Below are 14,203 nucleotides of genomic sequence, written 5' to 3'. Positions count from 1 at the left end.
CCGAACCTTTCTGAGCCTCAGATTCCAAACTCCGAAAAATGAAGATGAAACCATTTCCCAGAAAAGCATGATATAAGGGCTGCATGATAACAGTGCTTCATGGGTATCTCAAGTCGTACCTGCAGTTGCAGTTGCACGGTCTTTACTACCAACCTCCCCCCCACCACCAGCTGCCACCAGTTACAACCCTCACAGGAAAGAACAATTGGCATACTCTGGCCTTGTTTATCCTTCTACTTCAAGGTATTAGCCTATTTTGGGTTCCAGTCATCTCTATGAGTAAACAGAGGTAGGCATGGAGGTCAGGTGGGCTGCAGCCTCCGGGCTTTACATTTCCTTCCAGGGATAGGGGTTTAACTGGCACTTTCAAATGGTAATAGATGCAGCCATAGTGAAACATAATTAGTCTTGAGATTAGAAGGGTAAACAAATGTGTAATTCATGAATTTGCTAATTGTCCTTCATTTTGATCTTCTGCCATTTTTCCTAAATTCTCTGACTGAGATCATGCTGGTAGCGAGGACTCAGAGAGTGCCAGGAGTGGGCCACGGAGGCAACTGGCATCGAAGCTGGCTACCTGGACTCACCTTCCTCCCAGCCGCCATCTCCAGCCCAGACCCCACCCGCCAGACATCACACAAGGCAGGAAGCCAGTGGCACTCAATCTTTTATTTTCTTAAACTGTACACAAATGTAAAATACTTTAACAGCAAGTCTATGGGAAAATTGTTTGGTTTTAAATTATTATGAAACAGAACCTAAGGGGAGCTTTATTAAATAAACATAAAGATGGAGATTTAAGGATACACACCTGCATTCTACCATAATCATTTTTACTCTACCTTCTGGGTGTGTGAGGATAGAAAAGACACATCAAACTGAATAAACAAAATCCATTTATACCCTGAAACGTTGGCAGGCCACTCAAGAGATTGTTCAGAACATCTACCTCATATAAGATGGCCCCACCATCTAATAAAAATTAAAACTGATCTGTTGGCCTCTTTGGTTCCAAAATTATGTATAATACATTTAACTGTATTTTTTTTTTTTTTGCTGCTATAAAAATAACTTCTTTTTTCAAATGGCAGTTTCTGACTAATCATGCAACTAAATCAGTGCAAACATTAAAAGCAATCATTCGCTTAAAAAAGAAGCAAAGGATTTCATTTCAAGTATAAAAAATATAAAAAGAGTCGTACGAGTCCAGTTTTGTCTAGTATGGGTCAACCCTTTAAATTGCATAGTTCACGCGGCACTTGGACATTTAGAGGTGAGCGAGTTCAGTGCTCTGCCAAGGGCCACTTCTGGACACACGCAGATGAGCAAGTGCTATATCATGTGCATTCAGGCAGGTCTGCAAGTGCTAAGAGGGGCTGGCAGGCAGGTGAGCTGGCGGGGGCCATGTCCATGGCCAGCTCTGGTGGTCGGGGCCTACACTGGCAACTTCTGCAAAGCAGCTGAAAGCCTTTCCCATCTCTCCAAGACCGGCTAAACTGCTCCGTTCCCTCGCCCCCTGCTGAGGAGGCAACCCCCACACCCAGGATTTCCAGAATGCCTCCACCTCACCATTTCCTCCTCTGGTCTAATCCTCTTGCTTAAGGGTCATTTCCAACCCTCCTCAAACAGTCCTAAAGGAATATCCCCAGTGTGGGGCAGAGATTGCAACTTTTTTCCCCATTTAGAACAATTCAGATTTTAACTTAAAAGATCATACCTGGTAGAAAAGTCCTTCTTCAATTATACAACTGGAATGAATGATCTGTCAACTGCTAGTGATCAGTTAAAGCATCAAATTAAGACCCTTCTCCTCTCCCTCCCTACCCACTCCCAAAACAAACACACATATAAATCACGCCAGGGACTCAAGCTACAATGAGTCACGGTCACTGCCACTGCTCCACTGTCTCTGGTCTTCAGCAGGTTGTGTCCTTTCTGGGTCTCCTTCCCTCTACTGGAGGAAAAGACAAGCTCCCTTGGTCCTGCTGCATGAAGGATCCAGGCAGGGAAGGAAGCAGACGCGTTTGAGCCAGGAGATGCTAAGGCACAGTGGGCCTTGCACAAGCAAAGGGGGCCACACAGCCCTCTGCCTGCCTGCACACTCCCCACCCCCCAAATCTGCTTTCTTCTTGGTGGCTCCCCTGCTCACTTGAGCTTCCTCTCCTCTGTGTGTGTGTGTGTGTGTGTGTCTCTGTCTTTGTGCTTTTATGTGTGCTCGGAAGGCGCGATTCAGAGTGGCCGGGCCAGCTGGTAGGAATGGTGGCTGTTCACCCCATTCTCTCCGACTGACAGGCATTTGTAGCTAAGCTGCCATTTGTCACCGCATCCATTTGCTGGTATCCTGGAGGCTGCTGTGTGGGTGGCAGGATGCGTCTGGCTGTGCGTGTCTACGTGTGCATTTTAAAGTATTTCATGTCAGTTGAGGGTTCTTGCTCTGCTTTTGACTGATTGCTGGATGAAGTAGTAGAAAAATATTTTGGGCCTCACCCTGGCACCTTCTGGGCAGCCCAACTTAACAGCCATACTCAGCCTGCCATACACCCCCTTCCCACAGGGGCTGCAAGAAGCCCATCCGAGACTGTCCTGGCGCCCCACCTCCATAGCCCTGCTTCATCAGGCACAGCCACACTCCTCCACAATCATGTTGGGCACGTCCCGCTTGACAATGTTGTACTCGTCGTCAAAGTAGAGCATGGACATGGTGCTCAGCTTCGTGGGGATGCAGCAGGAGTTCACTGTGCCAGGATTTAGGCCCCGCATGCGGTACTGGTTCACCACGGCCGTGTGGAAGGAGGAGGCTGAGCCGGGGACCCCCGCCAGGTAGGCCGGGCAGCTGCCCTCACAGTAGTTCCCGTAGTAGCCGGTGGGTGCAATGATCCAGTCGTTCCAGCCGATGAGGCGGAAATCAATGAAGAACTGTTGCCTGCAACAGAGGTTGGTTCGGCCATCACACTCCAGGCCCCTCTTGCGAATACGGTGCCTGCTGTCACCTAGCCGTGCCTGCACAACCACAAAGGGCCTATGTGACTCCTCGCCAGGGTCCACGAACACAGGCACCACAGCCAGCTCCTGGCAGCCGTCACACTGCACATCCAGGTTGAGCCGCCGCTCGCCCCGCTCAAACAAGGCCTGAATGGCCTCAGTGAGCGGGAAGGTGTGCCAGCCACTGCGCTTGAGGTCCACCTTCTTCTCTACCACATTCCACCTGTCTCCGTGGCCCTGCTCCTGGTAGTACACCTTGACCCGCACCTTCCGCCGACTGCCCTTCTCCAGGACATAGGGCAGCAGCTTCAGGTAAAGCCACAGGCTGGCCTGTACCACAAACAGGTTCTGGTTGCCTTCATTGGAGATGAAAAAGTACAGGCGGACTCGGGAGGAGGCGAGGCCATCTGCAGAGAAACGGGAGAGCAGGCCAAGTTAATTCAAGGAGAACACGAGGCAATGGGGGAAATACACTCACTGCTGCATGATGCTGGAATGCTAACTCGCTGTGCAGCTGGAAGACGTTATTGTCCAGAAATACCATTCTTGGGGCCAGGGCCTCTGACTGTAACCTGGGAGAGGCAGAGAAAATTGTTTCCCATTGAGAAACATGGACCAGGTCGGAGCTGGAGGATCCAGGTCTATAAAACCCTGCCTCACCTCTCCCAGGCCAGGGCTCCCTGGAGACAGGCTGTCAGGCCTCAAAGCTCCACAGAGGAACTTGTCAGGAGGCCAAGATCTTAACAAGTTGTTATGGGTATCTGTGAAATCTGAAAAACAGAACCAGGATCACACCGAAGATTTTGGGGTGGGTTGTTTCAGTAGAATGTGTTGGGGTTTGTTGTTGTTGTTGTTGTTGTTGTTGTTGTTGGGTTTTTGTTGTTGTTGGTTTGGGTGGTTTTTTGTTTTTTTGTTGTTGTTTTTTTTTTTTTTTTTGGTTAACTTAGGGCATTGCAAAATCCAGCCGAGCCACCTACAGCCTCTTTCCAGTGTTTACCTAAGCATGATCTGATCCAACCCCCAGTGGAACCTCCACTGCAAACAAGTGAGCCCTGCTCAAATTTCTGACACAGGAAAGTGTGCTTTGCAGACTGCAAAGTGCGGCCCTCATTTCCAAGTAGTTAGTTCCAAGGGACAGGATATTCAGCCTTAAAACTTGAGGTCCACTCCTTTGATGAGACCTGGGCTCCCCGTTAATGGCACGTTCAAAATCTCCAAGGAAAGAAAAGGGGAACTGGCCTGTTAGTATTCTCAATAATTCGGCTCAACAAGAAGAGAGGCTGTGCCAACAGAGATGATTCCTCTCTCATCCTACATTTCAGCAACAATTCTCTCTGACCAATCTCTACTTTTTTCTTTTTCTTTTTTTCCTTTTCCGGGAAGAACAAACAAGGCAACTGTGTGGCCTGGCTGGTTTTATCGAACCTCCTACCAATGCCCCCTCCAGCCCCCTCCTCAGGCCTCGCCTGGCTCCTCTAATAACACTGACATCTGACTTTGAAATGGGGGAAAGTGTGCAGCCTTAAAAGCTGGTCTTGGACGAGCTGCCTGTGACCTGAATCTGTTATTTATAAGTCAAAGAGCTGGCTCCGCGAAACGGACCAGAAATATAACAGCCCCCGCTGTCATTTTGTGCCACCGGGACCAAAAGGCCTCCTCGACCTTCCAGAATCACATTTCTACGCTGGGCCCCAAAGCACCTTTTAATCCAAGCTCTCTAATTGCATGTGGAGCTTCCCCTGACTCGGTCGGACGGCTAAAACAGCAATGCGTTTCTTTCTAAGCGCAGACCAAGCCCAGATTGTCTCTGCTTTTCTCCACACTCAGCTATGCAAAACTTTTCATCCCTTTTCATCCCCAGGCGGCACTAGCACAGTCTCCCTGCTGCCTGGGAGGGTGGAGGGCATTTGCAGCCTGGGGACCCAACTGCTCCCTCTCCCCAGGCTCCCTGCCCACCCCCACCCTGCCCATACCAGGGCTTCCCCCTCTGCGACCTACTCTACTCGAAGTCCCCTCTGCGCAAATGGGGCTGAGCTCCAGGCACAAAAGCCAGCTTGGCTCATTGAAGTCCTGAAAAGGACAGCGGAGTCAAAAGCACTTGCAGCATTTCAACGCGGGCACATTTTCCTTCTTTTAAAGTTCGAAAAAAATTTTTTTCCCCTCTCTTGATTTTTATATTTAGACAGTAGTAGAAATTTGCAATCCAGGGCAAAGGGAAAATTCCAGAAAGGACTGCTATCCTTTGTTAACTACAAACTCTTGTCTCTCTCTGACAAGGGGGCTGCTGCCGCTGCCACGCGAGCCGAAAGGCACGGGGCCGTCCCCGAGCCGCGTCTTTCTCTGCGTTTAATGATAGGACCTGTTGAGAAGGCTGCCTTCTGCCCGATTCCGGTGCCCACACAATCGGAAGAGAGGTTGCCTAGCTCTCCCTAGTGAGGCTTCAGCAATCCTGGCAAGCCCACGCCGCCCGGTGATGGAAGCGGCCCTGGGGCCTCTCACGCAGGCACACACACACACACACACACACACACACACACACACACACACACACTCCCCTCCGCCCCACGGATACCAACAAGCACACACATCTCCATCCACACTGCTAAGCCTACACTCCGATCGTGGGAAACAAAAACATTAAGCAATCACCAAGCAAGTGCCCGCGGAGCAAGGGCCGCACGCATCTGCAGGGAGGGGGACGCGTGCCCAGAGGCGCTCGGGCCGGATTCTGGAGAGCAGGGGTGGAGGGCAAAGCTTTCCGCGGCGGGAGTAGGGGGAGCAGAAAGGGGTCTGCTGACTAGTGGTTAAAAAGACGGCAGCCGAGACGGAGCGCACAGGGCTAGGGGCGAGAGGCCCGGCCCGGAGTCCGGGACCGGGAGGACGCGCTGGCTGCGGCGGCCGGAGCAGGCAAGAGAAGCGGGTACAGGAGGGAGAGAAGTCCACGGCTGGCAGACCGCGGGCCCGACCCACCTGTCTCGGCGAAGCTGATTATCTCGGAGATGCGCTCCTGGCCGTCGGCGCCCGGGCTGGCGTGGCCGTCGAGGTGCGGGATCTCCACGCGGCCGTCCTCGCGCACCTTGCCCGCGTGCAGCTTGCGCAGAGCCGTGACCATGGCGGCCTTGGGCACTGCGTGCGTGATGTTGGGCCGGCCCCGCATCTGCAGGCGGCTCAAGATGTGCCGCTTCACTGCCTCCAGAAAGTCGCCGTCCACCCGGCCCAGCTCCTCTGGCCGCCGGAAGCCGCCGCACGACGTGCAGGTGTCCTGCGAACCGCCGGGAGCTCCGGGCGGCGGGGGCGGCGGCGGCGCGGCGGGTGATGGCGGGGGCGTGGGCGAGCCCCAGACCTCGGGCCCCAGCCAGCAGGCCGCCAACAGCAAAATGCAGGCGGCCCCCAGCGCCCGACCGGGCAGCCCGTCCATGGTGCGCCGCTGGCGACGAGGGCGCCCGCCGCGAGGCGAGCCGAGCCGAGCGCAGGGCCGGGCTCCCGGCTCCCGGCGCGCCGCCCCGCCCCGCCCCCGCCCGGGCCTCCGCCCGCCCGCCCGGAGGGCCGCCGCCGGCTCGCAGGGGGAGGGGGCCGGCCGGGCCGCAGGGGTTTCCGCGCGGCACGGAAGGGGCGCTGAGGGCCGCTGGGGCCGAAAAGGCGCGTGCGGCGAGGAAGAGGCCAGAGGGTCACTGCCGCCCGGGCATCTCGGGGCGCCTCGGCATCTGCAGCCTTCTCCCCATCCTCTCCGCGTCGGGGCCCCGCAGCCCCCTCTCGGGTGAAGCGAAAGCGGCGGCAGCGGCGGCGGCCTGGCCGCAGGGCGGAGAAGGTGGCGAAAGGGCCGGTCGATGCAACTTGGCCGAGACGGAAGCAAAGGCGCCGGAGTCCCCGGCGCGGAGCCGGGCACGGCTTGGTGCGGCGCTGCGGCGGGCGCTGCGGCGGGGCCCCGCGCTCTCACCTGAGCGCCTCGCCCTCGCCTCCTCGCGCAGGGGAAGAGCAGCCGGTGGCGGCGACGGGCGGGCAGTCCTCGCCGCGGGCCGGCGGGCGGGCGGGCGGCGGAACGGAGCGAGCGCAGTGCGGGGAGCTCCGGGGAGCGCGGACCCGCTCAGAGGCGGCGCGGAGCCCCCGGCCGCGGGCCCTGCGGTCTTCCCGGCGCGTCACACGGCAAAGTTGTTTCCAGGCTCCCGGGGCGCCGCATCCACCGGCGGGCGGGCCGGCCGCTGTGCGCTTCGCCCGGGCCTCTGCTCCGCCCGCCTCCTCGCTGCTCCCTCCCTCCCTCCGCCTGCCTGCACGGACCGGCAGGGCGCGGGGTGCCGTGCGAGGAAGACGAGGGGGAGGCAAGGCCCTTCTCGCCCCTGGATCTTCTGCCTGCCGCGGCAGCGGCGATGTGGGCTCGAGCGCCGAAAAGTCTCGCAGCGTCCTCGGATGCGGGTGCTCTAGCTCGCTCTCCCAGTGGCACACGCCGCAGGGCCGGGAGAGAGCGGGCGGGTGGCGGCGGTGTCCCCGCGCCCGGCAGCAACACGGAGTGCAGACACCGCCGAGGAGGAGTTCTTCTCTTTGCCCTCTCTTCTTTTACTCTCCTCGTTTTTTTCCCAAGGGGGAAAAAAAGCCGCACAATCTCCGTATGTGCGCGCGCGTTGAGATAGGGTTGGCAAAAAAAAAATAAGGTGGGGGGGGCAGTCTTGCCCTAGCCTTGCGGGAGGAGGCTGTCCGTGCCTCCCCGCTCCGGCTTCCCGGCGCGGGGGTGGGGGGGGGTAGGCGGAATCTGTTCAGGTCGGTGCTGCCCGCTCCCCCCACCCCCACCCCCGCTTCCCTCCGCTTTTTCCTTTTTGCCTGAGCGAGAAGGAGGGGCAAGCCAGCCCTCTCCCCTCTTCCCCACCCCCGCGATGCCCAGCCACTTTTGCCGTCTCGAAACTTTCCCACCACGTGGGCACTCTCGACCCTCGCCCAGCTGAGCGGCGGGCGGCACCGACGGGCTCGCGGCCCAGGATCCTGGCGCTTGTTTCCTCCCCGCGGCCGCGCAGGCCCTGCCCTCGTTCCTGCCACCGCCCTCTGGGACAAGGAGAGACAACTCTCACCGCCCCGGCCGCCCCCAGCCCTCCCCGGGTGCTCCCCCGCGGGCCTGGAGAGGCGGGGGCGGCAATGCGGGATCCGGGCCGCGGGCTGGCTCCGCCGGCGGATGTCGCTCCCGGGCTGCAGTGCAGTGCCCTAGCCAAGCGCCCCGGGCCGCCGGCGCACTGAGCGAGGTGGGGGCCCTGCAGGCTGGAGGGGCAGGGAAAGCGGCGGCCTCTGGAAACCTGGCTAGCCGCTGCCTCTGTCGGCTCTGAGCCCCGAGGAACCCCTCGATTGTGTGGGGATCCAGCACCACCACCACCACCCAACCCCTAAATGGCAAACCTTGGTCTCAGACAAACCCAGGCTCCAATCGAGGCTCACCCACTGCTAGCTTTGTAGGATTGACCTTGGGTACAGCCTTCACCCTCTAGTCTCTACCTCCTCATCTGTAAAGAGGGAACAATAACACTGTATCCCACGGACCGCTTGGGAGCCCCAAAGGAGGAAATGGGGCCAAGCTCCTCAAAGAACCCAGTCAACTCTAATTCCAAGGCTGCCGTTCTTGGGCCGCCAGACAAGAGGCTCTGTCAATGGAAACCGAACTTCCAGCCCCGTCCAGACCCCCAGGTGCAATCCATTCCTTCTGTCCCTGCTTACGCCCCCACCTGGGTGTGGAGCAACACAACAATGCTCACAGGGCGCCACGACCCAGCTGGGAACTTGGCCCTGCCCGCTCCCCTCCCTCGTCCGGACCCCTCCACCCAGCCACCCACCTTGGCCGCGCCCCGTAACAGGTGGGACTTTGAGGCGGTAGCGGAGTGGGAGGCCATCCAGGCTTTCCTATGATATTGGGGAACCCAGGACAACCGAGCTGGAGCGTGGCCTCTCCCTCTAAGTCCCCATCTCCCAACCCCCACTGCGAGCTTCTCAGGCCAGCCTCGCTGCCGTGGAGCTCAGCCGGAACCACAGCCCTGACCGAGGCCCGCAAATCTGGAGACCGAGCGCCCCCTCCCTCCCAATCAGAGGAACCGACCCCAAGGTGCCCAAGCGACCCCAAGATGCCCTACCGATCCCATAAAAACAGAATGGGGCTGGTCTGGGTATACCAACCCAAAGGTTGAATGAAGCAAGAGCTCAGGAGGGTACCCCGGGGATAGCAGCCCTTCTGCCTCCTTAGTGCTTTCTCTAGAACCCAGTTCTCTGCTACTCCCAAACACATAGCACTCTGTGCTCTTCCGTTTCCACCCCTTGCCCTGTTCCCAGAGCCTGCGATCCTGAGCAGGAAGGAGGTGCTTCTGTCCAGGCCAGCACCTGCCCAGTGGCCCTGAGCCAGGCTGGACCCACCTCTGTGGTTTCGCTTGCCTCTTCCACCAGGCACTCATGCTCTGGTCCTTCGCCTCTCCATCACCCCAGCCATCAGCCACTTGACAAATTCTCATTCTTCAAGACTCAGCCCAATCTCTTCTCCATGGTGAAACCTGCCATGGCCTTCTTGTGTCTTGAATAGTTGTTTGCCAGACTAGGCCCCTCAGCCCAGGGCCTGGCTGTTACCTCCTCACCTGCCTGTCTCCTATGTGGGGCCTCAGGCTCCTGGAGGACAGCGACCAAGCCTCTTGGGCCCCACCAGACTGGCAGGTGATCTGGGGAGCTATTGAACAGAATACTTAGTGGGCTGATTGAATGAATAAGAGAAGTCATTAAGCCAGGGGAAGATTTACTTCCTCTCCCCCCACTCCCCAGCGCAAGCCCTCAAGTGGCACTCTTTGCTTGCCTCCTTACAACACTTCCTACTATGAGTCCCGCCTGGGCTAGACAGGGCTGCAGGAAGAGAGAAGGGCTCCCCCCTGCCTTTGGGAGCATCCTGCCCCATTGATCTGGCTTTGGGGAGAGGCAAAAGCCACTGTGTTCATGCTGGTAGGAGGAGGGAAGAAGAGGTTGAGAGGAGGGTCCACATTTTGCTCCCCTGATGAAGGAGCTGTCAGCCCCGAGGCTGGTCATCTGCTATGAGGGAACTGGGTCAAGCGGTAGTCAGAAACCATCTGCTCGAGAAGCTGAGATTATCCCGCTCTCTGCTGATCCCCCAGCCCACGGAAGCCAAGGGTGTAAATTGAGTTCTTCCAGATCACCTTGTGCTTTAGTAGGGGGAGCCCCCATCCCCTACTGAGGGCCAAGGACCTGTTCCTGTTGCTTCAAAGCCTCTCTTAGCACTGGGCTCAGTTCTTGTACTGGTGACCTCAGCCTTCAATCTCAGCCAAGGATGTGACTGCGCCTGTCAGTTTTGAATACAGTAATGCACGTCAGTGCTGTAGCCAACGCCCTGCATACCGGCTGCAGGGCCAGGCAGCCCTCCCCCACCACCACCATCACCACAACTGCTGGCTCCCTGCCACCATCAAGGAACATGGGACCAATGGAGAAGGCAGGAAGAAACACGGTGATATTGTGGATATAGGTACACAGACCATGCAGGAGGCTTCCTGGAGAAGTTCAGAGCATTTGCTCTCACGACAGTTTTTTTTTTTTGTATAACCCATACCTAAGTGTTGATTTGAGGAAGATGAAAATGTCCGAAGTGACAAAGCAGACTGTAAAAATAAGCCTTAGGACTCATTTGCTAAAAGAATTGAGAATTTGGGTGCAGTTCCTGGCCACATGGCCCCTGCAGAGTGTGAGGTGAAGAGAAGTCTGTCACGTCAGTGGGCACTCACGGCCTGTTTGGCAGAGATGGGCTCAGGAAGTGGAGCTAGCTGAGAAGCCACCATTGCCAGTCGTCATCGCTTATCATACCTCTCCAGAACAGCTAGCTCACTGTCCGAATGGAAGGAGCTGGGGGCTCCCCCTGCCAGTGGGGCCTGTCTGCCCAGCTTTTTTCAGGCAAGCCGGTCTCAAGCCAGGGATTTCAGGGTTTGCCCTTCTCTACCTTTCCCAAAAAAAAAGAAAAAGAAAAAGAAAGATACAAAGATAGATACATCAGGAATAAGCATCTTTAGGATGAAGAAATACAAAACATTCAACTTTTATTTGACCTTCATCTCCTTTAGAGTATCTAATGCTTTTCATGCCCCCACAACTTCCTGCCTATTCAGAAAGAACAGCACAGGCCAAGGAACTTAATTAAAAAGAAAAAGAAAAAGCTGTTAATACCTTGGCTTTCATCAGCGGCACAGGTACTAACACTCTCATTTACTGACATTCACTAGTCAAAAGACGCTAAGGATATGCATTATTACAAAATCTGTTTATGACATTGTGTGTATCTGTGAACAAACTGTTATTTACCTGAACTCAGCTAAACAAGAACGCTTTCTTAAGTATGGACACAATGACATGCTCACTTATCTTACATGTACTGGAATAACTAACCCTCTCCAGTCACAAGGGCATATTCTAGGTTCAGGGCCTTTCAGCATCACCTGCAACCCTTCCTGATGTTTCCACCTATTGTTCAAAGAGTATTCTTTTATTCATTGTCCAATGCATTTGTACAGAGGACCTAGTAGAAACTGCACTGTAGCAGGCAATGACAGAGCTATGGCACTATCCTGCCTTCGGCTCAGTTAGCAGGTAGGGCCAGGCCCCCAGACAGCAAGCGCTCGGCTGCTGTGGGATTTCCAGAATGGAGGGAAGAGGGGAACTTGGAAGAGAGCTTGCTGGGGTGGGCAGGGAAGGTTGGAATGACCCCGAAGGAGGTAGGGCAGAGTCAGTCAGGGTCAGGAAGGGGTGTCTAGCAAGGGCCTTCCAGACAGCACACTTTGCACGGCTTCAGAGCAGAGAGACCTGACCAGGGTCACGGTGACTTCTCAGGGCCACCACAGCCCACAGTAGCTCTGAGCTGCTTTCTCCACTCTACTCTTAACATGAGAGAAGAAAACCTAGGGAGTTTAATCCATCATCATTTCAGGGATTCTGTTATATGCAGCAAAATCTAATGTTAACTGATCAAGGAGATTCGCTGCTGAGATGGGGTCACCACCTAGTTGGGGAGCAGGAGGAAAAAGAAGAAATGGAAAAGGGGCAATCAGGGAGGTAGAAGAAAAGCCAGGACAGAGAGCTGTCACATAGTCGGAGGAGCTACAGGAGCAGCGTTACCAGGGATGCCCAGTCCGACAGGATGGTCCTGGAAAGGGGTTTGGAGAGGGCACTGCAGTTGGCAGCCTGGGGCAGGAGGTGGGTGGTCTCTGCAGGTGCAACACGCCCAGAAGGAAGGAAGATGGGAGGATGTGAAGGGCACCATCTTCCCTCTTCCTAATCCAGGCCAATGGGCCCCAGAGCTGCAAGAGGGTGGGGTGGGTCTCCAGCAGGGCAGCCTCCAAGAGTGGGAGCCGGCGTTGGCTGACATCTAGAAGTAAAGTTGAACAGACTGTATGGGGAAGTCATCAGACCAGCTCTCAGGCCCAAGTGCAGGCACAGGCCTCAGTCCCTGGGAGAAAGGATGCCTGGGGTATCTTAGACTGACAGGTAGAAATGGGGACCCAAACTAAAGCCCAGCCCACGAGTTAGAGCACATGGGATGGTGGTAGACCTGAGAAGGTCAATGCAGGAACTAAATTCAAAGGACTAGATGTGTGTGTGTGTGTGTGTGTGCACGCGTGCGCATGTATCTTGAGATATATGTGTGTTAGGTATGGATTTATGTGTGTGTTGGGTGTGTGTGTTAGTGTTTGTGTTGGTACGTGTGTTGGGGTGTGTGTACATTGAAGCAAATGTGTTATGCGTAGTGTGTTTTGAGGGGCATGTGTGTTGGTGTTTGTGTTGGGGTATGTGCATATGTATGTTAAGATGTGTGTGCGTTGGGATGTGCAGGTATTAGTATGGGTGGTAGTGGTGGTGCGTGCAGACATATGACAAAGGCACCAAAATACAGAAACACAGTGACCAGTCTCAGGATGCTTTTGCCAATAAGATTAAGAGCAAGGAAAAGAACATTAAGACTCTTTTCTACCCTAAAAAAAAATTTACTGCTGACTTCAGAAGAGACTTAGAAGGCAGGATTCATAGGAGTTTGTGATTGGATGAGGAAGAGAAGAAGGAATAATCAAGAATGGCAAGTATCTGGCATTGGGGCTGTATTTCTTCCTGGTCATCTCAAATATTAGAGACAGGTCCTTTGCATAGGCAGTAGGGCCACTGTCCCCACCTACCGGACCCATTGCACTAGAAAGCTACGGACTTGCCCAGGCACACTTGCTTTTCCTGCATCTCAGCCACAGAAATAAAATGTTCCTCCAATTCCCTTGGAATGACTTTCCCTGGAAACATCAGGAAAGTGTGATCTGCAAAACAAGACTGTACAGGAAGAAGGAGGCAGCTGCTTCTCCATCAGAGGTTCCAAAGGAGCAGCTGAGAAGCCAGGATGACTTTCCCAGAATTGCCCATGAACATCAGCAATGAGAAAGGCAGTGAGGTTAGGGGCGCTGTGCCGACAACACAAGTCTGGACTGACTACTCAAGAGGCAGGGGTCAGCGTGGGGCCTGACCCCTCAGGCAGGAGCTGATTCCCAGTCTGCCGTGGCTCCTTGCACGTTCCAGTAGGAAGAATCATTCTTCAATTAGTAGAGAGTTAACAATTTTCTACAACCTCCCTCCTATCCTCCAAACTTTGTTAATGCTTTTCCACCATCAAGGAAAAATTTCAAATTCTTCACGATACCTCAAGCCTTCTCATCTAGCCCTGCCACCTCCAGCTTTCAATAAAGTCCCCTGCCTCAGCCCCAGCCACTCATTCTCTCTCTCCACTGGCCACTGAGAACTGCTTTTAGTGACCCTGACAGGCCATGCACCTCTGGGACAACAATCGCCCCGGCTTCCCCAGGACAAAGGGGTTTCCCAGGATGTGGAAGTTTCCGTGGTAAAACTGGGACAGTCCCAGACAAACCGGGATGGCTGGTCACACGCCGCATGCCTCACCCCTTCGTATCTTTACTTACGCTATTAGCCCAACCTGCAGCGCCCTTCCCCTCAACCTTGTCTGCCAGGAAAATACTCCACACTTGCCTGGAGCACCACTGCCTCCGCAAAACTTCTCTTAACTGGCTCCTGATTCCATTAAAACCAGAGAACCTATCGTGTGTCCTCTGCGCCATCCCTGTGGCCTGCACAGAGCCCAGAACCCACTGCAGCACTTCAATGCTTTCTTGTCTATGTGAGCTAACTGATCTGTCTAACCCATTAGACTGAATTTTGGAGG

General features: G+C 55.2%; 1 protein-coding gene across 1 annotated transcript; it reads right to left on the bottom strand.

Moving 5' to 3' along the window:
* Positions 1 to 649: 649 nt before the first annotated feature.
* On the bottom strand, positions 650 to 7,977 carry INHBB (inhibin subunit beta B). The gene is made up of 2 exons (XM_016127579.2): positions 5,953 to 7,977; positions 650 to 3,389 (listed from the first exon to the last, which is right to left on the bottom strand). The coding sequence occupies exons 1-2, from the start codon at positions 6,398 to 6,400 to the stop codon at positions 2,614 to 2,616; spliced, it is 1,224 nt and encodes a 407-aa protein (XP_015983065.1). The 5' UTR covers positions 6,401 to 7,977; the 3' UTR covers positions 650 to 2,613.
* Between the last annotated feature and the right edge of the window lie 6,226 nt (positions 7,978 to 14,203).

The sequence above is a fragment of the Rousettus aegyptiacus genome, unplaced genomic scaffold, assembly GCF_014176215.1.
Source record: "Rousettus aegyptiacus isolate mRouAeg1 unplaced genomic scaffold, mRouAeg1.p scaffold_m13_p_2, whole genome shotgun sequence".
Classification (NCBI taxonomy): Eukaryota; Metazoa; Chordata; class Mammalia; order Chiroptera; family Pteropodidae; genus Rousettus; species Rousettus aegyptiacus.
The sequence above is the reverse complement of the archived record's forward strand: the minus strand, read 5'-3'. Positions and strand labels throughout refer to the sequence as shown.